The sequence below is a fragment of the Anabrus simplex genome, chromosome 4 (assembly GCF_040414725.1).
Source record: "Anabrus simplex isolate iqAnaSimp1 chromosome 4, ASM4041472v1, whole genome shotgun sequence".
In the NCBI taxonomy this organism is placed as follows: domain Eukaryota; kingdom Metazoa; phylum Arthropoda; class Insecta; order Orthoptera; family Tettigoniidae; genus Anabrus; species Anabrus simplex.
Window position 1 is genome coordinate 408,452,155 of NC_090268.1, and position 24,239 is coordinate 408,476,393.

The following is a 24,239-nucleotide window of genomic DNA, read 5'->3' on the forward strand; positions in this document are numbered from 1 at the left end:
GATCCCTTCGACGATGGTCTGTACAATTTGACGTTCAGAGTAGTGGAGTGTGGAAGTTGTTGTTGATGACTAACAACTTGTTCAGATGGGACAGAAGCTTGTTGTGGGACAACAGAATCCCTACTTTCCGAAGACTTATTAGGGTCCTCTTCGGTTGGTACATCTAATGTGGTAAGATAGTCACACTTTGCACTAGCGGCTTCGGACAACGATTGATTAACCTTATTTGACAACTCAGAAATGTATTCGACTAGAGTGTTAGCCAAACTAGAATGATTCTCATTAAGTATCAGCGGCAATAGGACCCTCGCTCTGTTACAGAAAGGGAATAACCTAGATTGAACACGCCAAAGTTGATTTTGTGAGGGTTCACCTCCTTAAAAAACTGAGAACAAGGGGCAAGATTAGTAATATTGGCAGTGATGATGGATACAGCATCACCAATTTATTTCTCCATTTACACCGGAATACAATCAATATCAAACAATCACTACTAATCTGCATTTAGGGCAGTCGCCCAGGTGGCAGATTCCCTATCTGTTGTTTCCCTAGCCTTTTCTTAAATGATTGCAAATAAATTGGAAATTTATTGAACATCACCCTTGGTAAATTATTCCAATCCATAACTCCCCTTTCTATAAACGAATATTTGCCCCAATTTGTCCTCTTGAATTCCAACTTTATCTTCATATTGTGATCTTTCCTACTTTTGAAGACACCAGTCAAACTTATTCGTCTACTGATGTCCTCCCACACCATCCCTCCACTGACAGCTCGGAACAAACCACTTAGTGGAGCAGCTAGTCTCCTTTCTCCCAAGTCTTCCCAGCCCAAACTTTGCAACATTTTTGTAACGCTACTCTTTTGTCAGAAATCGCCCAGAACAAATCGAGCTGCTATTCTTTGCATATTTCCAGTTCCTGAATCAAGTAATCCTGGTGAGGGTCCCATACACTTGAACCATACTCTAGTTGGGGTCTCACCAGAGACAAATATGCTCTCTCCTTTACAGTACATCCTTGCTACAACCCCTAAATACCCTCATAACTACATGCAGAGATCTGTACTCTTTATTTACAATCATACTTATGTGATAACTCCAATAAAGACATTTCCTTATTTTGAGACCTAGGTATTTACAATGATCTACGAAGGGAACATTAATCCCATTAATGCAGTAATTAAGTCTGAGAGGACTTTCCCTATTTGTGAAACTCACAACCTGCCTTTTATCCCCGTTTATCATCATACCATTGCCTACTGTCCATCTCACAACATTATGGAGGTCATTCTGCGGTTGCTCACAATCTTGTAACTTATTTATTAATCTGTAGAGTAAAACATCATCTGCGAAAAGCCTTATCTCTCATTCCACTTCTTTACACATATCATTGATATCTATAAGAAAACACAAAGGTCCAATAATACTGCCTTGAGGAATTTCCCTCTTAATTATTACAGGGACAGATAAAGTTTCACCTACTCTAATTCTCTGAGTTCTATTTTCTAGAAAGAGAGCCACCCATTCAGTCACTATTTTGTCAAGTCAAATCGCACTCACTTTTGCCAGTAATCTCTCATGATCTACCCTAACAAATACCTTAGACATATCAATCGCGATACAGTCCAATTGACCTCCTGAATCCAGGATATCTGCTATATCTTGCTGGAACCCTACAAGTTGGGCTTCAGTGGAATGACCTCTCCTAAACCCAAACTGCCTTCTATTAACCAGTTATATAATCAGAAAGAATGCTTTCCCAAAGCTTACATACAATGCATGTCAAACTGACTGGCCTGTAATTTTCAGCCTTATGTCTATCACTCTTTCCCTTATATACAGGGGCTACTATAGCAACTCTACATTAATTTGGTAAAGTTCCTTCATTCAAACAATAATCAAACAAGTACTTCAGATATGGTACTATATGGTACATCCCCCAAAACTTTATCAATTCCAGCTGCTCTTCTAGTTTTCGACTTTTGTATCTTACTGTAAACGTCGTTGCTGTCATAGGTAAATTTTAATACTTCTTTAGTATTAGTCATCTCCTCTATCTGGACCTAATCCTTGTAACCAACAATCTTTGCATACTGCTGACTGAATACTTCTGCCTTTTGAAGATCCTTGCATACACATTCCCCTTGTTCATTAATGATTCCTGGAATGTCCTTCTTGAAACCTGTTTCTGCTTTAAAGTACCTATACATACCCTTCCATTTTCACTAAAATTTGTATGGCCGCCAATTATGCTTGCCATCATGTTATCCTTAGCTGACTTCTTTGCTAGATTCAATTTTCTAGTAAGTTTCTTCAATTTCTCCTTACTTCCACAGCCATTTCTAACTCTATTTCTTTCCAGCCTGCACCTCCTTCTTAGTCTCTTTACTTCCCTGCTATAATATGGTGGATCTTTACCATTCTTTACCACCTTTAAAGGTACAAACCTGTTTTCACATTCCTCAAAAATTGCTTTAAACCGATCCCTGAGTCTGTTTACATTTTTTTACCATTTTCCACCGATCACAGTTACGTATTAAAAACTCCGTCATGCCTGTTTTATCAGCCATATGGTACTGCCTAGTAGTCCTAATTTTAATATCTTCCTTTATTTCACATTTATTTTTAATTACCACAAAAACAGCTTCGCGATCATTAATGCCATCTATTACTTCGGTTTCTCTGTAGAGTTCATCTGGTTTTACCAGCACCACATTCAGAATATTTTTCCCTCTAGTTGGTTCCATCACTTTCTGAATCAAGTGCCCTTCCCATAGTAACTTATTTGCCATTTGTTGGTCATGCTTCCTGTCGTTCGCATTACCTTCCCATACTGATGGGAAACTCTAAAGAATCCTTAAGTCTAACTGCGTCTGTGCAACCTTGACACCAGACTGGACCTTTCTGATTAAGAGTTGGTAAATTAGTTCTTCCTTGTGAAGATACTACGGTGCAAGGTCTTCTCTAGGTCCAGTCATAACGAAAGAAACTTTGACCAAATTAGGAAAAATCGCGAAACTGAAAAACGTTTAGAGTTCGATTTCAAATTCTATGAAAAGCCTTCAAAAGGGGCTTTGTCCAAACCCATTCAACCACGCTCTGCTACCATTTGTTACGGTGACATTGTGGGTTGCACAGGTGTAAGAAGTCCCTGGGATTCAATGTAGAATTTAAAAAACTAAAATTTGAAATTTTATTCCTTTCCTTTATTTTTCTCACTTTAAACTTGATACACAATTAACAGTCGGATAGAATAACTGTGAGCTCGTCAGTTATCGCAACAATAATGATTTGAAAACCTAAAACAATCAGGTACTGTAGAGAAAATTGTTTACACAGTGATGAGTTTTGTCACTCAAACTTTACACTATTACAAAGAGCACTTTTGCTCCACTTAATTACACTCTAGGAGGCTGATTTCCAAAATTTACAATATTACAGCTTTTCAAAAGCACAAGTTTCCAATCCAAATTTTACATTAGATCATTACGAAAATAGTCGTTACTGTCTTACCCACTCGACAGTCTGATACACACTTGATTACGAATATTTAGAAATTAAACAAGGGCAATAAGTGCTCATACTAAATGGCCTTAGTGATCAAAAGGAAATATTTAAGACATCGGCCGTAAACAGAACGCTAGGAGGCGAACACTTGCACTCCTTTGGAAACACACTTTGAAACTCTTCGGATCCTGTCTGGGCTTATGGCCCTAAGTTATAGAGGCAAAGCCTACACTACCAATGGTGACTAGATGAAGTAAAATATTATGTTCAAAAAGCAGAGATCAAATTTAAAGTTTTACAAAATCATAGTCCTGCGACCAGTATCCATTAATCGGGAGATAGTGGGTTCGAGCCCCACCGTCGGCAGCCCTGAAGATGGTTTTCCGTGGTTTCCCATTTTCACACCAGGCAAATGCCGGGGCTGTACCATAATTAAGGCCTTCCTTCCACTTCCTAGACCTTTCCTATCCCATCGTCGCCATAAGACATATCTGTGTCGTTAAGCAAAATAGCAAAAAATAGTAAAAAATCATAGTCCCCCCAATAACAAGTTAAATTGGAATTAAAAGAGGATGAATACTCTTTATCCCCAGCAGGGATTTGAATTAAGTCCTTAGACTTGCTTGGAACTTTACGTTAAAAGATGGTGTTAGGCTTTAGAAATTTGCATTAAGAATGAATTTTGAAATCTTCCTCTCAAGTCAGCTATCTGAAACTATCACATATTTAAGAGATATCTACAATTATCTTGAGCTGGTGGGCCTTCCGACGGCGGGCAAAGCTTTCCCCTGCCTCTACTACGTATGCACTCTAGACCGAGCGATGAAGAAGACAACATGGCCAAGAATTGGTAATTTACAATCTTGAGCTTCAAGCTCATAATTACAAAGGTTCCAACGTCGCTAACGTTACATTTAGTTAGATAGGCAAGGAGATATATCTCCCAAAACATAATTTTCAAGAGCACGTTTCTCGAACGGTTGTAATTTAAGGCTCGAAAGCTCCCAGTTTTTAAAGCGGGGGTGGGAGTAAGTTTCCAGAGCTCTCTAGGTCGAAGGCCTGAACACACCCTCAATTTTGATTGACTAAACGAATAATAATCAAATTTCCTGATCGGCTAATAATTTCGTGAAGATGGAGGAGATAGAAGTGCTAGTAACATTAGAACATGAAAAAAACAATCTACAAACACTTCAGTTTATAATAATAATAATAATAATAATATAGTGCAAGCCACCACCAAGTCTATAATACGACAACAATCATCTGATCGCCCATGTTTCGAATTTCGAACTGTTTCAGAGTCTGAAGTGAGACGAGAACTGATTTCTATTAAATCACATGCAACGGGGCCTGATGAAATCCCTTTTTTCTTTATTACTAACATTATGCATATAATATTGCGTGCCTCTCCCGTGGTTATTTTCCGACAAAGTGGAAAGATGCACAAGTTGTCCCAGTTCCAAAAAGGTCGCCAGCTAATGTAGCATCTGATTTTCGTCCTGTATGCATTCTTTCAGCACTATCTAAAGTTTTAGAAAAATGGATATATAGCCAACTTGTACAATACCTGGGAAAAATATTCTCTGCGTGACCCCTTCCAATCTGGTTTCAAGAAAGGACATGGCACAGGGACGGCACTACTAAGAATTACAGACGACCTTAGACGCGTTATAGATGAGCGGAAAGTGACTATACTTATTTTATTTGACTTCAGTAGTGCGTTTGACACAGTGAATATTGAAATATTATTAGCGAAACTACAAAGATTTAATCTGAGTCCCTCTGCTATTCAGCTCTTTGCTTCATACCTCACCAATCGGCGACAACGTGTTGTCATAAACGGCATGACCACGGACTGGAAGACGAAGCAAACAGGTGTCGCACAGTGATCTGTGCTTGGACCCCTTCTGTTTACTCTGTATATCAATGATATATATTCTCAGTTCAGTAACTGTAAGTATCATTTATATGCAGATGATCTACAAATATATTATCACTGTAAAGCTCTTGATATTGAGTTTGGAATTCATCAAATGAATTCTATTTTAAATCTGATTAGCTCCTATTTGCCATCCAGTGGGCCTAGAGTAAAACGGAACGTCAAAATTGACGAGCAGACATCAAGATGGCGTCAAATTGAAATGTCTGCACACGGTAGCAGAGGCGATACGGTTATTATTATTTATTTATTTATTTATTTATTTATTTATTTATTTATTTATTTATTTATTTATTTATTTATTTATTTATTTATTTATTTATTCCATGCCTTAATTTGTGGCGAAGTTAAGGCTCACGGCCCTCTCTTACACTTAACCACATATTATCTATAATAAACTTCATAAAACAGAATAATGAAATAATATAACAAAATATAAATCCTAACCTCATTCATTCTTCCATTCATACTGCCATTCATACAAGCTGGTTATACATTTAATAGGTAACATCGGCAAGACCGCTTGAAAGAAGCTAAAGAAGTGCAATTTCTAACACTGACTGGAAGGGAATTCCATAGCCTTGCACCAGACACATGAAAGGAGCGGTTAAATGAAGATGAGCGATGCACAGGAATTGAGAGTGTAGCAGTCGATCGTGTGTTATGTTAATGAGAGGAGGAGAGTAAATTAAACTTTGAGGATAAATACTGGGGTTTAGATTCATTCAACAGACGAGAAACGAGAGTTGCAATATGAAGATGTCGTAGTTTATCGATTTTTAACCAGGAGAGAATTTCATAATAGGGGGAGATATGAGTTGAAAATTTAATTGAAAATATAAACCTAATGCATGCGTACATTTCCCTCTGTAATTTTAATGTTTGTTCCATGGTGGCATCTATCATTACAATATCACAATAATTAAGTATGGGAAATATGAGGGTCTGGATAAGTTTAATTTTCATGCTTAGTGGAAGAAGTGATTGGCGAGTTTTGAGAGGGTGAAGTGACAAGTGAATTTTCCTACAGATGCTTGTTATGTGCTCACTCCAATCTAGTGTATCACTTATGACAATCCCAAGATTTTTTACCTACTTTTGAAATGGTATAGCTACACCACATAGCAAAAGTGAAGGCAATAACTTCTTATTAAGGATATTTAACTGCCTTTGTTGCCCTATTATATTAGCTTGTGTCTTTTTAGGATTAATTAATAAACAGTTCTTGCTTTTATCTCTGTCGGTGAATGATGACGAGCGCTAGGGGAATCCTTGAGCTGGTTGCCACGGTTGGGACCCAACATCTGGTAACCATTAAGACGCGCACTTGTTACGGCGTAGCTACCGTTCTTTCAATTATGTAGAGCACTTCTCGGCCTCATAAGTATGTGAAAAATTATGTGATTCAAATGAATGTTTGCACGTGTCTCTCCATCGAGTATTTAGCATTTTATATTAATTATCTGGCGAAAAACAATTGAATTCGACGAGCTGGCAGTGATGAATGAATGAATGAGGGAAATACGGTCTAATGTTAGTTCTCACGTTGGATGTACTCCACGAGCTCTACTAGTAACCTAGATTCTCTGTCACGTGATAACGGGTCTCTTTCCATCTCGCTCGTGGTTGGAGTGAGGAAACTTCGAGTACAAGCGCTCCTGCAATGCCTCACTGCTAATTACCAGCAACTAGAGTTGGGTCGCGCGAGTCAGCATACTGTCAATCGTATCCCGGAGCGGGTAGGAAAGTCGTAACTTGGACAGTTTTCACCGTAGAATGACGCGGAAAACGGCATATTTCATCTCCCGGATATTATGACATATTATAGGTGACGTTGTGAACGGTCACACTATGGAAGTGCGGCTTATGGCACAGCATCAAAACTATGCTGAGCCTTTTAGTATTCACCATAATGGAGCTAGGCTGGGAACGGGAGGCTTCCATACTAGCCCCATTCCCAGCCGACTCGCTGAAGCGGGAGTTCCACCTTTACGGATAAGGAGGCAGCAGTTACTACTCACGTACGCTGCCAAAATTCGTGAAATACCGATACATCCAGGCTATCAATGCATCTTTAGTACCCAATACCACCAGAGGAACCAAAACCGGCCGAATGCCACACGGCCGGTTGGGTTTCGAATTGGTAGCTTGAATATCGATATCGGTGGTTGTCTTGAACAAACTATCAGCGAGGTAACTCCTTGGTTAGTTCCGCGACCGGATATACGTCTAGATCTACTCCGTGGACCCAAGGTGAACACGGAATCGTCCGTTTATCGGAGGTATTTCCAAGACTTCGTTCACCAATAACCGGCCGGGAAGCATATCTTCACGGATGGTTTTAAAATCGGAGATAATGTTGGTTGCTCTTTCGTCACCGATGATGAGCACGAAGATCTTGCTTCCTAGTGTATGTGAAGTGTATACTGCGGAGCTTTACGCCATCATAGAGGCTCTGCAGTTTGCACTGGGTGATGAAAGAAGCCACTTCCTTATTTGTACCGACTCGTTAAGATCTCTGCAGTCTATTGAAGCTTGTTTCTCGCAACACGCGCCTGTGCAGCAGTTTCATGACATTCTAGTCATGTTAAGTGTTGTTGGCACCAGAATAACTTTCGCGTGGCTTCCAAGCCACGTTGGAATTGCTGGAAACGAACTTGCGGATGAAGCTGCACAGGAAGCGGTACATTTACCTCCAAGACCTGCCCATGTACCTGCTAAATATATTAGTTCTCACCTACGTCGAACCATCTTGGCATCCTGGGAATCGGAGTGGCTAGCTATCCGAACTCCTAACAAGCTGAGATCAATTAAGAAGACAACTACAGTGTCGCGGTCGTCTTTCCGGCCTTCATGGAGAGAGGTCATAGTATTGTGTAGGCTGAAGATTGGTCATTTACGATCTACGCACTCTTATCTCCTAAAGAGGGAAGATCCTCCCCCCCAACGTGTTCTTGTGGTGCCGACTTCACTGTGGCTCACATCTTCACAGAGTGCGCCGATCTCTCCGGCCTAAGACGTAGCCTCGGACTGCAGGAAACACTTTAACGCGCACTAGCCGATGACGCGGCTACTGCTGATCTCGTCATCCACTTTATGTGCGACAGTGGACTAATAAAGGGTATATAAATTACAAGTGTACTGCTACTCAGGAAACACACGTTCCCTTTTGATTCGTTAGTAATTTTTCGGCCTAATTAATTAAGTTTTTGTTTTATTTTGTACTGCGTTTCCAAATTCGTTTGTTGAATAAATAATTTTGTTTTTATTTAAAATTTATTTTCCACTAATATGTTCAGAGAGGATGATTATCTCGTTGTACTTCCTCTTAAAACAAAATCCACCACCACAACATGCTGACTAATAAGGGGACCGGGATTAAGAAATCCAAAATTATACACGGCCCATAAATTCTGGGGGCAAGCTTGCCCGCAGGTACAAAATTTCTAACCATGACCTGATCTCCGAATTTTAAATTCGTGGGTCTTCGTCCACGATCATATCTTTCCCTAACCTTTACATGAGAAGCTTTAAGGTTATTCTTAGCCTTCTTCCATAGATCTCTAATATTATCGAAATCTTTTGTCTCTGGCGACAAGTCGTTAAATGACCAAAGATTAGAGAGCGGCTTGTTGGGAACAAACTTGAACATGAGAGATGCCGAAATGAACTTGTGAGACAAGGCAAAAGGTAACCAATGCAACGAAGTATCCCACCTGGAATGATCTTCATGATGAAAAGCGATCAACGCCGACCGAAGATTACGATTTACCCGCTCAGCCAGAGATGGTTGAGGGTAATAAGCCGAAGATGTTGCACGTGAAATGGACAGGTCGAAACAGAATATTCGGAATAAGTTGGATCTGAAAGCCTTAGCATTATCGGAAAAAATATATTAACAGGGACCAAAAGAAGCAAAGATAATATTAAGACAAGACATAGTTGACTGAGCCGTTGCCAGCTTGATCGGAAACAGCCATGAAAATCTAGTGAAGCCATCTACACACACCAGAATGAATTTATTTCCGTTCCCCTTTGATTGGGGGAAAGGGCCGACGTAGTCTATATTGTACCAGTAAAAGAGCCCGACTCTCAGATTAAATTATAAAGTAGCATGACTATAGTTCTCAGGGCGAAAAACTGGATTAATTGTAGCTAGGGCTCGGTACAGGAGGTAGGGTCCTATCTACAGAAAAACTTTGACTCTGATTGCACGAGAGTTTATTCAAATAAGTCATGAATTTGCACATCACCTCTAAGTAGAAATGGATTGTCTTCCTCGTATTCCAATAGTATGGCTCGGGTTCTCCAGCTCACCAAGCCAAGCTGGTTGAAGCACGTTCCAGAAGACTCCAGGGATTCCAGGGACTCCAGATACTCCAGACAGAGGCAGCTGGACTGTCTGGATTGACGGCAAGTAGGGATGTCTCAAACTCTGAGGCCCGGGTTGAACCCCGGTGATCCAGGCGATCTTGTAGATAGTCATATACAACCTCAGCCCAATGAGACTGAGAGGATTGCTGTTCCCAAGGTCACTAGTAGTACTGAGTCCATGAAAACCTTGGATGATCAACTTATAGGCAGAGTTCTTGATAATTGTACATCAAGACTTCCAGCACTCCTAAAACGATATGAGTGGTATTAATAATTTAGAGTTCATCACTAGGAAAATCCTCGTCCCTGAATAACTTTTGGCAAAGAAAAATACAAGTCCCTTCTTGTGAAGTTAAACTCAAAGTTCATTACTGGCGAAGGTGCAAGTCTTTGCCTAAACTCGAATGAAAACACAAGTCCATTCACTTGGAAGTTTGAATATATTTAAAGTTAATCACTGGTGAAATTCCTAAAGTCTTTGAGTGACCACTGACGAAAGCACAAGTCCTTCCACATAAATAAATTCACTGACGAAATTTATAAGTCTTTTAAACCAACACTGGCAAATGTACAAGTCTTTGAGTAAATGTAAGTGAAATCCTAACTTTGTTTAAAGCCGTTGGAAAGTTAAAGTTCATCACTAGCAATGTTAATCAATCACTGTCTATTAGAAGGATGAGTTCCTCAACAGTCGCAAATATTCCACGTAAATAATACAAGTCCATTTCACGAACACTTAGAAAAATTCCAATCTCGAATACTCGTAAATAATACAAGTCCATTCAATGATCACGTAGAAAAGTTCTGGTCTCGAACACATGAAAATAATACAAGTCCATTCAGTGAACACTTAGAAAAATTCCAGCTTCGAAAACGCGTAAATAATACAAGTCCATTTAGTGAACACTTAGAAAAGTTTCAGTCTCGAAGGCACGTAAATAATACAAGTCCATTCAATGAACACTTAGAAGAATTCTGGTCTCGAACCCATGTAAATAATACAAGCCCATTTCACAAACACTTAGAAAAATTCCCGCTTCGAAGACACGTAAATAATACAAGTCCATTTAGTTAACACTTGTAAATATTCTAAGTTCAATTACGAAGACTTAGAAAATTTTCTACAACACTCGAAGTCTTATGAGTCCACTTTATAGTACTTGGAAGAATCGTCTTCCCACACTTGTATAATGACAGAGTTCCACGATGATAGTAGCAGCAAGAGTGTCCCCGCTGACTACTCAGCTGAGACTGTGTGAATAGGCTACAGTAGGTCCTCCTTTTATTCAATTCGGGATGTCTACGTCATAATACGGTTTGATTGAATACCTCCCGAATCCCTAGATGGATTTGCTTGAAACTCGAGCATTGGGACGTTTAGGTGATCCCAAACAAGATGACATATCGCTCGATTCGCTAGCTTCATTATTATAGAAATTTCAAAATTTTCTCCATCGAACTCTCTAGAACAAGTGACGTGGAATCCATAAAATACCAGTCAAGGCTGGTAACACTTGTTGAGACGAGCGGGCGGTCTAGCTAGCCCCTGTGGCTACGTCACAGCTCACAGTCGTCATACACTCGCTAGCTGGTCCTCGCTGCTGGTAAACAAACCAGGCGCGCTCGCAACATTACGCGTGGTAAATAAACGTAACTTATGCTCAAAAAATACTTTTGTACAGGTCGTAACCGGTACAATATATAGACGCTCCATGGGGTGAGATGCTTAATGTGATGACAATAGCCCTAGCTTAGTGGAAATGGTGGGCTTACTAAGCAAGCAAGGTTTACAAGCTTTTACCATTTCTCCAATTTCACCGTCCATACCCTTCCAAATAAACATTTCCCTGATCTTTCTCGAGTTTTGAAAATGCATAAATGCCGCCTAATGGTGTCTCATGATACTATTTGAAGATCATGGGCACAAGCACAGCTGGGACCACTATTTTCATCTTCTGATCGTGCCTCGAAGGGCAACACAAAACCCCGTTCCTCAATACATAAGGGACAACGTGTTCCCCAGAAGAGAGGGTTTTTTCATAATGGGAGCCAGCACTGGATCTTCACAGTGATATTTCTCAAATCACGAAATAACATAGGGGAATCAGTCAGAATAGCATTGATACCCGAAGGTATGGGCATGAGAAGAGAAGAACTACATTCCTGTTCGCTGGTTTCAACCTCATTTGAAAACATGCTGCTTAGTCCATCAGCAGTTACATTTTCTGATCCTCTAATGTTTCGCACATCAAACTGGAACGCCATGATCCTGATAGCCCAGCGGGCGATCCGTCTAGTACGACGAGGCCAAGCTAAGACACAACTTAAGGCTTGGTTGTCGGTCTCTAGTTCAAATTTGACATGTTCCAGATAAAGGAGGAACTTCTTTAGGGCAAACAATACTGCCAAACCTTAAGTTCATAGATAGAATATTTGGCTTCTTGAGCCGATAAGGTCCTAGAAGCATAGGCATTGGACCGTCTTCCGAATTCGGTTTTCTGAAGAAGGACAGCGGTGACAGCAGATGAAGAGGTATCTGTTTGGTCTATGAACTCCTTAAAGAAATTTGGCATGGCTATTACCAGGGCGTTACAAAGAGCTATTTTCACGTCTTCAAAAGTGGCTTGCTGCGACGGCACTCATTCAAATTTGAAGCCTTTCCTACGCTGTAAGTTCAGGGGCGCCGCCCTATTAGCGAAGTTAGGAATAAACTTTCTGATGAAGTTCACCATGCCTATGAACCTGGAAATGCCTTTGATGTCCTCAGGAGGTTTGAAATCACGGATAGTCTGTGTTCTGGAATGGTCAATGGAAATACCATCTGGGGAAACAATATGCCCTAAGAACGACATAGAAGGCTTAGCAGGAGCCACCTCAGATAATGACAGTCAACCCAGCCTTCCGAAGGCGATTGGGGACTTCCGACGACATCATCGATGTAGTGATACAGATATTCGAATATGATGTCCGAGAAGACCCTATCTAGCAGTCTAGTAAGAACAGCTGTACCCGTGGAGACCACGAAAGGCTGACGGTTGTATTCGTACAAGTTCCAATCCGTGACGAAAGCTGTTAGATGTTTCGATTTTTCTGCTAGAGGTATCCGATTATATGGCTGATTAAGATCAAGGATGTAAAGAACTTGCCCTTTCGAAACCATGAAAAAGAAGAGTGAAGATCAAGAAGGGACACAGATTGTAACACCACCTTACGGTTCAAAGCCCTGTAATCAATCACAGGCCTGAAGCCACCTTGAGGTTTCGGCACAAGAAAAATGGGCGATGAATACGCCGACTTAGAAGGTCGAATGATACCATCCTTTAACATCTGATCGATGGTTTCCTTAAGAGCCTTCGTTTTAGGTGGGGACAGCCTATAAGGCGGAAACATAAATGGAATAGAATCAGTCAACTCAATCTTATATTCAATAAGGTCAGTAACGCCAAGTTCTCTGAGAATTACAATAGAATAAGCCCTCTAATTTTACGATCGCTCCCAGAACAAGCCGGTTTTATACCTAACCGTAGTTGTGAAGACCAAGTTCTTGCGTTAACAACCCACATTGAAGCAGGTTTTGAAAAACGACTGAAGAGTGGTGCAGTGTTCATAGACCTTACAGCCGCTTATGATACGGTTTGGAGAGAGGGAGTTGTGTATACGTTTTTTAAACTTGTTGGATACCGAGTAATGTCACAACTCATGAACAACATGCTATCAGATAGATTGATCCAGATAGTTATGGATAACAAACATAGTAAAGTTAAAAAGCTCAACAAAGGTCTCCCTCAAGGATCTGTGCTCTCTTCATTGCTGTTTAATATGTACATTGCCGGTATACCCCGTACTACATCACGCCAATTCGCTTACGCGGATGACCTAGCAATAGTTACTCAGCAATCCAATGTGAATGAAATAGAAGCAATTCTGAACAGAGACCTTGTCATTTTGAGCGAGTACTTTGATAAGTGGTGTTTGATACCTAGCACCAGCAAAACGGAAACCTGTCTCCTTCACCTTAATAACAGGCAGGCAAACATTACTTTGAATGTTTCCCTCGACAACTCTCCCCTACCACACAATTCTAACCCCAAGTACCTCGGAGTAACTCTTGATCGGACACTATCCTTCAGGAAACATTTAATGAATACCGCTGCTAAACTGAAGACCAGGAACAATATCGTTCAGAAACTTGCAGGTTCTACATGGGGAGCATCAGCATCCACTCTTAGGTCGTCAGCACTGGGACTGGTATACTCTACAGCTGAGTATTGTTCTTCTGTTTGGCTGAATAGCCCTTATGTTAAGAACATTGATTATAACATTGATGTTGTTCTGAATCAGACGATGCGCATTGTCAGCGGCGCAGTCAGATCTACTCCTTTTTTATGGTTGCCATTCTTGAGTCACATAACACCTCCAAGGATTCGAAGACAAAATAACCTAATTCGCGAGTTCAGGAAGATAACAATGAACCCAAGTCTTCCCATTCATGAAGACATGGTTGTTAGGTATGGACGTCTGAAGTCAAGATCTCCGCCCATTCAGACTGCAAGGGAAGTCATCAATAGGAACTTTAACGGTTCTGATGAATGGCAATTGGAGTGGACCCAACTCAGCTCCAGATGAATGGCAGACACTCTTTAGTCGCCAACACCCACCACCTGGTCTTAATCTCCCCAGAAGAACTTAGGTTCTTCTCAACAGAGTCCGTACCAATCATGGACGATGTGGATCATTGTTGCATACGTGGGGTCTGCGCTCCTCCCCTGAGTGCGACTGTGGTGAGAAGAAACAGAACATCCGTCATATTGTCACCGAATGTCCTAGGAGGTCATACTCCGGTCAGCTGAAGGAGTTTGTGTGTGCTTCTGACGGGGTTGTACAATGGTTGGGCAGCTTGGATTTAAGTTTATGAACTGTTTTAGATATTGGTTTATTGTTTAAGGTGTTATATTGTTTGTTATATTTTTGAATATTTGTATGTAGAGTTATGTACTAGCCATAAGCTAAATAATAATCTGAGAATACATCAGGAAAGGTCTGACACAACCTTCTAATACTTTCAGCCTGTTCCTTAGGTAGATGACTAATATCTAACAACATCTCACCCTGGGTAGGCGAAAGAGATGAACACGATAGCGAATTACAGTTACTAGCAAATTTGAAGGTGCACAACTTGCTCTGAACGTCGAACACAAACCAGTATTAGACATAAAATCGGCCCCGCAGTATTACAGGGCAAGACAATTGTTTAGCGACAAACAACTTTCTCTTTCCAGGTAAATTTTGAAATAAGAAATTTAGGCCAAATGAAGCATATAATTGCTAATGGAGATGAGTTATTCGAAATATATTTAACAGAAGATGGACAATAGTCTGAAAATTTACAAGAGGTTTTTAATTTAGAAAACAATTCCTCAGAAATAATGGGGCTCACACTTTCAGATTCTAATAGAGCCGTGACTGGTTCGTTATTTACTTCAATTTTCAGAAATGGTACGAATCCAGTGGTCTCTGCCGCAATTTTGAGGCATTCTCGGTGGCCTTCAAATGATAGATCAGAAGAAATTTCACTCTTAACATAACTTTTACTTGGTTGAACGGGGTCTGAGCCTCGGGAAGGAGAACGTTCTGGCTCAGCCGATGATACTAGTCATTTCCTGTTATCAGGGTTAGCGGAGGTAGCACCAGAAGTTGAGCAAGATGGTATGCTGTTAAGATTAGTGCAATTCTTAGCAAGGTGAGCAAAGGGGCTACATTTAAAGCAACCTTGAGAGGGACCAGCTCCGTTCCTATTTCTGCTCGTTTTTATCACGGGGAATTTGTTTCGAAGATGTTCCTTTGATCTACATGCATAACACTTGCGAGTCGGTAAAGTTCGGCGAGGTGGTGGCCGAGAACTGTTAGAAGACGGAGTGGACTCCTTAGCAACTCTTAAGGTGTCGGTGTACCTTACTCCTTTGGCTGGCATCGCCATTGGCTCTAATTCAGAGAAGGTTTGAGGTCGAGATGCAGAACGTAGGTACGACCTATAGGGCGGAGAGACACCTTCGACACTCGTTTGCACAATTTTATCTTCGGAGAAATAAAAAGCGAATACCCTGGTGTAAAACTTAATATCTTGAATAAAGTCAGAGAGGTTTTCATCCAACCGCTGTACTCTAAAATAGAATTTTTGGATTAACGATGACATGGCTCTAGCCGGAATAAAGTTTGCCAGGAGGTGGGCGTGGAAGTCTTCTATAGAAATCGATCGGCTATTGCTTTAACTACTTTGTCCGAAAGTACGCCTACAGAATAAGGATACATAATTTGAAGTATTTTGGAATGAGAGAGAGCAAACACTAAAGCATGGTCTTGAAATTCTACTAAAAACCTTAAGAAAGCAATGACCTCATTGGTTGAATTTATTGAAAACTTGGATATGCCCTTAAGCAACATAGCCAATGTGTGAGGCAAACTACTGAAACCGGGTGTCATAATAGGTGACGGCATAGGAGGTTGAGAAGGCTCAAGCACGGCATTAGTCAAAAAGAAAGGTGGAAGTTTTCTTGGATGACCAGACTCAGTTTCCTACGAAGCCGATGTTTGTTGAGTGGTAACGGATTTCCTACTCTCAATAGATTTACTAGGATCGTCTTCCGTAAATAGATTTACCAAGGGAATTTGGGCCTTAGGAGCAGCGGACCCGGTCAACAATTGACTAAATTTATTAGACATATCAGGCAGATGTTCAACCAAATTGCTAGCCTCTTTAGCATGATTATCCTTTAATTTTAGAGACAATAGGTCCCTAGCCTTATTGTAGAAATGAAACAGCCTAGCCTGGACTCTTTTAAGTCGGTTGGCAGATGGATCACTCACTTCAAAACACTAACTGCAGACGCTTAGTTCGGTGGTATTGTCAGTGATGGTGGATAGAGCCTCATCAATTTCTTTCTCCCCAAATACTGGGATGCAAATAGAAAGTTCTAACGACTCTTTAAGTTTGGCAATATCTGCAACAACCGTGCGTCCGGATCGGACTTTTCTAATTAAAAGCTCGTAAACCAATTCCTCCTTGCGCAAGTACCCGGGAGCGAGGACTTCGCGAGGACCAGACAAGTTGACAGAAAAATTAAAAAATTAGGAAATTTTCCATCAACCGAGAGAGTTCTTAGAGTTCAGAGCGAATTCTATGTTTAGCCGACAAAAGGGGCTTTATCTAGATCCATTCAACCACGCTCTGCTACCTCTTGTTACCGAGTTTCCGTGGATCACAGAGGTGAAAGAAGGTGTGGGCTTGAATGGGTCTATCTACATTATACAAAGATGATTTTAAAATTTTAAAATAAAGGTTATATTTCTTTTCAGATCTTAAATTTAGGTGAAAGAACAAGATTTCAGGTACAGAGCAATTTTGGTACAAAACAGAAAAATAAAGAATTGGTAATTCACAATCTTGAGCTTCAAGCTCGTAATTTTCGAAGGTCGCAGCATCGCTAATGTTGCGTTTAGTTAGATAGGCAAGGAGAGATATCTCCCAAAACCCAATTTTCAAGAGCACTTTGCTCCAACGGTTACAATGTACGGCCTTCCAAAGGCACTACTCGATATTACACAAATATCTATTACATTACCAGAAAAGGGCTTACATGCTCTGCAACGTCTACTAAGGAGACAGCGCTTCCGAACTCTTACGGCCTTCTCAAGGCAACCATTAACTATTACAAGACGGAAAAGAACGCCTCTACTCAATAAAATTACACCTTCAGGCTTCTCTAAGCACAACCTATATTTCACAATATCATATTAATTACCTTTTGGTTTACACAAGGGTATCTCGTACCCATCCTACTGGGCCTTCGTGAAAAAGAACAGGTAAAATTACTGGCCCAAACTCAAACATGTATGGAGGCATACACTTGCACTCCTTGAAAACCAAGTTTAAAACCCTATTTGGGCTTGTGGCCTGATGATGCAGAGGCTAATCCCAAACTACTGAGGTGACTAGATGGACAAGTTAATTTACAAGAGAAGACCAGTTACAAAATCGCAGTCATCTCAAGATTAATTGAAGGGGTATTCAAGAGGGTAACGCACACTTTCTATCCCCGATTTACAGTTTAAGTCCTCGACTTACTTGAACTTTTACATTAGAAGGAAGAAAGGTTACATTTTAGAAAATTTACGGTTACATTACTAAATATAGGGAACCTTCCCCTCGGATTGGCTTGCGGAAATAACTACTGAGTTAGAAAATGCTGGCCATTACCTTAGCTGATGTTCTGCTTGCCGACGAGTGAGGCCCCCGCCTCCTGTCTTAGCACACACGCTCAATAAAGCGACGATCAGTAAGACAAGTTAACTCGAAAAAGCGACAGCTTTTGTAACCGAGAGGAAGCTTCGAGAAGGCTCTGGACTAAATCCGGACACACTCTCTTATTTTATTGGATAGACAAAAATGACAAGAAACCTATGATTGGGTGAAAAATAAAAACAGAAAATTTGTGATAGGCCAGACTCCAAAGCTGGCGGGATGAGAAGGATGTGTTGTAAACCTTGAAGTTTCAAAAATAAAGAAAGTCAATTTAGTTCAGAAACCTATAAACACAAAACTTCTTTAAATTTTTGGTTATTTCACTTTGCACCAGATTGCATGACCTCAGTTCTTTAATAGAGACATCTATGCAGAAAAGAACAAATTTCTTCAAATGGTTTTTGCAACCAGTGATACACCACAACAAAACAAAGAAATCCAGTCAGTTTAGGAAACTTAAAAAAAAAACATATTACACTATCATTTAGTAGTGACATCTTTTGATCAACGCCCCAACTTCTTGTACAAGGTGTTTTAATCTTTAAATGATAGATAGCGTTCTTCAAGGCGCTTCATTTAAATACACGGAGATGAGGTGTACCTGCCGGTACAACAACAACAACAATAATAATAATAATAATAATAATAATAATAATAATAATAATAATAATAATAATAATTAAACGAAATGAAAGACGTTTGGCCTCCGGAGAGGCCTGGTGTAGGTCTTTTGATTTGACTCCCGTAGGCGACCTGCGCGTTGTGACGAGAATGAATTGATAATGAAGACTGCACATACACCCACTTCCCGTGCCAGGAGAATTAACCAATTGTGGTTAAAAATCCCGAACCTGTCAGGAATCGAACCCGGGATCCCTGTGACCAAAAGCCAGCACGCTAACCACTTAGCCATGGAGCCGGATATAATAATAATAATAATAATAATAATAATAATAATAATAATAATAATAATATTTGTTACGGGGCTACCCGTGGACCAGCAGAGGTGAAAGAAGGTGCCGGGGTGAATGGTTCTAACTACTATGTCAAGAAAGAAATTAAACTGAAGTGGAAGGTTATATTTTCAAAAAGCAACAAGTTAACAAATTCTCACTTAGTGAGATAACAATGATATATCAGGTACCATGACGAAGTTTAGACAAAGCAAGAAAATCCAAAATGTAGTGACTCTTTAGTAATCAGGGCTTCCAGTCCCTCGCTTCACAATTCTTGAGCACTCGGCTCAAATTTACAAAAGAGCACAATTTTACAAGGGCAGAAATCCCCTAATACAATGGTGCACTAGCTCTGTACTTTACAATATCAAGCCTCCTAGAGGCACTTTTAAAACCCTTGAAAAGGAGCTAACGTGGTGTCCGTTTTCCAAGTCTGTTCAAGGTGATATCAGAAAATTACAATCACTTGCCATCAAGGCACAACTTACAAATTTGAAACAGGGGTATCTAGTACCCAACCTATTGGGCCGTAGCGGAAAAGAACAGGTTAAGTAAATGGCCCGAAACACAAATTGAATGGAGGCGTGTACTTGCACTCCCAAATATTCATTCTAAAATCCTAAGGGGCACTAGACCGATGAAACAGGGGCTATTCCCAAACTATGGAGGTGACTCGTATACGAAAGAAAATTTAAGACATTACGGAAGGGAAGAAAACCAGTTACAAAACGTAGTCACCTCAAACCAATATGAAGGGGAGCTCGAGAGGGTACATCACTCTCTATCCCCGATTTACAGTTAAAGTTTCGTGAAGTTATTACAAAAGCCGGCAGAAGTTACATTTACAGAAAAGTAGGTTACATAGTTAAGGTTTCGGACCTCTCCCTCGGGTTAAACTGCCGAGCTAACAAGAAATAAAGATGTTAATTGGCCATTACCTTGCTGAAGAACTGCTACCTGATGAAAGAGGCGCCTCCCGCCTCCCGCTTGATACACACACTAAGTTAGATGACGATTAAAATGGCCAAGAGACGTGAAAATCCGCAGTTTACACATCTTCGACGAAAGTTCGAGACCTTTCATGAATAAACCATCCATACCCTCTCACTTGATAAGTTAACATCAAAAGTGACACTCCGAATCGAGGAAGAAGCATGTGATAGGAGGAAAATTAATTACAGACATTCATGATTGGCTAAATTCAAAACAGGCGGAAAGAAAATATCAATATTGCCAACCCAAGAATGAATGACCATAATTTAGTAAAAAAAGGAACTTAGGAATTCAAAACTTCTTCAAATCAAAGTTCTTTAATTTCGCACCAGGGTGCATGATCATATTTTTTTAGCAGTAACCTCTGTTGAAGGAAGTCCCAACTTCTTGATAAATGGTAAACAAAACACGTAGGATTTCATACAGTACATGAATCTTCAAAATAACAAAATTTCATTATTTCTGTAGTAATGAAATGTCGTATGGCTTTTAGTGCCGGGGTATCCCAGGACGGTTTCGGCTCGCCAGATGCAGGTCTTTCTATTTGACTCCCGTAGGCGACCTGCGCTTCATGATGAGGATGAAATGATGATGAAAACACCACATACACCCAACCCCCGTGCCATTGGAATTAGCCAATTAAGGTTAAAATCCCCGACCAGGCCGGGAATCGAACCCGGGACCCACTGAACCGAAGGCCAGTACGCTGACCGTTCAGCCAACGAGTCGGACATTTTTGTAGTGACATCTTCTGAGTAAATTTATAGGTTGGTCCAGTTTCAATTTCACTGTTCCTCCGGTAGAGGAGTTCTATTAGGCGCAAGATTTAAATGTGCGGCGTAGAGGTGTACCTCCCGGTACAATAATAATAATTTAGAATGGCTTTTGCTGTTAGATTTGCGGAGGTGTTGTATTAAGTTTTTCACACACACCTTCCATTTCTCCAATGTACACCACCCCTACGAAATTTGAAAAATGGTGCGAGGGCTGGAACGGGGTCCACTCAGCTTCGGGAGGTCAACTGAGTAGAGGTGGGTTCGATTCCCACCTCAGCCATCCTCGAAGTGGTTTTCCGTGGTTTCCCTCTTCTCTGGGCAAATTCCGGGATGGCACCTAACTTAAGGCCACGGCCGCTTCCTTTCCTCTTCCTCGCCTATCCCTTCCAATCTACCCCCACCCCTCCGCAAGACACCTGTTCAGCATAGCAGGTGAGAGCACCTGGGCGAGATACTGGTCCTCCTCCCCATTTTGTCTCCCCGACCCAAAGTCTCACGCTCCAGGACACTGCCCTTAAGGCGGTAGAGGTTGGATTCCCTGCTGAGTCCCAGGCAAAAACCAACCTTGGAGGGTAAACAGATTAAGAAAGAAAGTAAGAAAGTAAACCACCCCTAATTATGGAATTGATAGCCTAACAGAGTTGATATGAGAATGTAATTTCATTCACAGGTCAGCTGATGAACACGTCTGACTTTTTCGGCTGGATCCCCGCCTATCCAACGGACGAAGGTGATTGTGTATTGCTGAATTCATCTTCCCGCAGAGGGACCTCTAACTACATGTGTTCCGATGAGGATAAGATCATCTGTGAACAGGCGATATAATACGGCACTCATCAACCAATGACATTACTGCAACGTAAAACTTATAATGAAGAAACTATACTCAATAAATTTTACAACAATGAATGAATGCTGATCTGCATTTAGGGCAGTCGCCCAGGTGGCAGATTCCCTATCTGTTGCTTTCCTAGCCTTTTCCTAAATGATTTCAAGGAAATTGGAAATTTATTGAACGTCTCCCTTGGTAAGTTATTCCAAGCCCTAACTCCCCTTCCTATAAATGAATATTTGCCCCAGTTTGTCCTCTTGAATTCCAACTTTATCTTCATATTGTGATCTTTCCTACTTTTATAAACGCCACTCAAACTTATTCGTCTACTAATGTCATTCCAAGCCATCTTTCCGCTGACAGCTCGGAACATACCACTTAGTCGAGCAGCTCTTCTTCTTTCTCTCAATTCTTCCCAACACAAACTTCGCAACATTTTTATAACGCTACTCTTTTGTCGGAAATCACCCAGAACAAATCGAGCTGCTTTTCTTTGGATTTTTACCAGTACTTTTATCAGGTAATTCTGGTAAGGGTCCCATACACTGGAACCATATTCTAGTTGGGGTCATACCAGAGACTCATATGCCCTCTACTTTACATCCTTACTACAACCCCTAAACACCCTCATGACCATGTGCAGAGATCTATACCCTTTATTTACAATCCCATTTATGTGATTACCCCAATGAAGATCTTTCCTTATATTAACACCTAGACACTTACAATGATCCCCAAAAGGAACTTTCACCCCATGAACGCAGTAATTAAAACTGAGAGGACTTTTCCTATTTGAGAAACTCACAACCTGACTTTTAACCCCGTTTATCAACATACCATTGCCTGCTGTCCATCTCACAACATTTCGAGGTCACGCTGCAGTTGCTCACAGTCTTGTAACTTATTTATCACTCTATAGAGAATAACATCATCCGCAAAAAGCCTTACCTCCGATTCCACTATCAATCAATCAATATCAATCAATATCAATCAATACTGATCTGCATTTAGGGCATCCGCCCAGGTGGCAGATTCCCTATCTGTTGCTTTTCTAGCCTTTTCCTAAATGATTTCAAAGAAATTGGAAATTTATTGAACATTTCCCTTGGTAAGTTATTCCAGTCCCTAACTCCCCTTCCTATAAATGAATATTTGCCTCAGTTTGTCCTCTTGAATTCCAACTTTATCTTCATATTGTGATCTTTCCTACTTTTATAAACGCCATTCAAACTTACTGGTCTACTAATGTCATTCCACGCCATCTCTCCGCTGACAGCTCGGAACATACCACTTAGTCGAGCAGCTCTTCTTCATTCTCTCAATTCTTCCCAACCCAAACATTGCAACATTTTTGTAACGCTACTCTTTTGTCGGAAATCACCCAGAAATCACCCAGACAATAAACAATAATCCTTTACATATATCATTTATATATATAAGAATACATAAACGTCCGATAATACTGCCTTGAGGAATTCCCCTCTTAATTATTACAGGGTCAGATAAAGCTTCACCTACTCTAATTCTCTGAGATCTATTTTCTAGAAATATAGCAACCAATTCGGTCACTATTTTGTCTAGTCCAATTGCACTCATTTATGCCAGTAGTCTCCCATGATCCACCCTATCAAATGCCTTAGACAGGTCAATCGCGATACAGTCCATTTGACCTCCAGAATCCAAGATATCTGCTATATCTTGCTGGAATCCTACAAGTTGAGCTTCAGTGGAATAACCTTTCCTAAAACCGAACTGCCTTCTATCGAACCAGTTATTAATTTCACAAACATGTCTAATATAATCAGAAAGAATGCCTTCCCAAAGCTTACATACAATGCATGTCAAACTTACTGGGCTGTAATTTTCAGCTTTATGTCTATCACCCTTTCCTTTATACACAGGGGCTACAATAGCAACTCTCCATTCATCTGGTATAGCTCCTCCGACCAAACAATAATCAAATAAGTACTTCAGATATGGTACTATACCCCAACCCATTGTATTTAGTATATCCCCAGAAATCTGATCAATTCCAGCCGCTTTTCTAGTTTTCAAATTTTGTATTTTATTGTAAATGTCATTTTTATCGTATGTAAATGTTATTACTTCTTTGGCCTTAGTCTCCTCCTCTATCTCGACATTATCCTTGTAACCAACAATATTTACATACTGCTGACTGAAATACTTCTGCCTTTTGAAGATCCTCACATACACACTTCTCCTGTTCATTAATTATTCCTGGAATGTCCTTCTTTGAACATGTTTCTGCCTTAAAATACCTATACATACCCGCCCATTTTTCACTAAAATTTGTATGACTGCCAATTATGCTTGCCATCATGTTATCCTTAGCTGCCTTCTTTGCTAGATTCAATTTTCTAGTAAGTTCCTCCAATTTCTCCTTACTTCCACAGCCATTTCTAAATCTATTTCTTTCCAGTCTGCACCTCCTTCTTAGTCTCTTTATTTCCCTATTATTCCTTACCACCCTTAAAGGTACAAACCTGCTGTACCATTCCTCAACAATTTCTTTAAAGCCATCCCAGAGTCTGTTTACAT

The 24,239-nt window shown here is 40.4% G+C and overlaps 1 protein-coding gene across 4 annotated transcripts in view; it reads left to right on the forward strand.

Moving 5' to 3' along the window:
* LOC136872779 (uncharacterized) overlaps positions 1-21,743 on the forward strand; it is a 75,446-nt gene extending 53,703 nt beyond the window's left edge. For 3 of the 4 annotated variants that reach the window (XM_068227534.1, XM_068227533.1, XM_067146619.2), the window contains one exon: positions 21,519-21,743. In XM_068227534.1, coding sequence (XP_068083635.1) covers positions 21,519-21,673 — 155 coding nt within the window. In that variant the 3' untranslated portion in view covers positions 21,674-21,743. The remainder of the gene's footprint in view (positions 1-21,518) is intronic. The other variant, XM_067146617.2, reaches the window with a different exon arrangement.
* Positions 21,744-24,239: the final 2,496 nt, after the last annotated feature.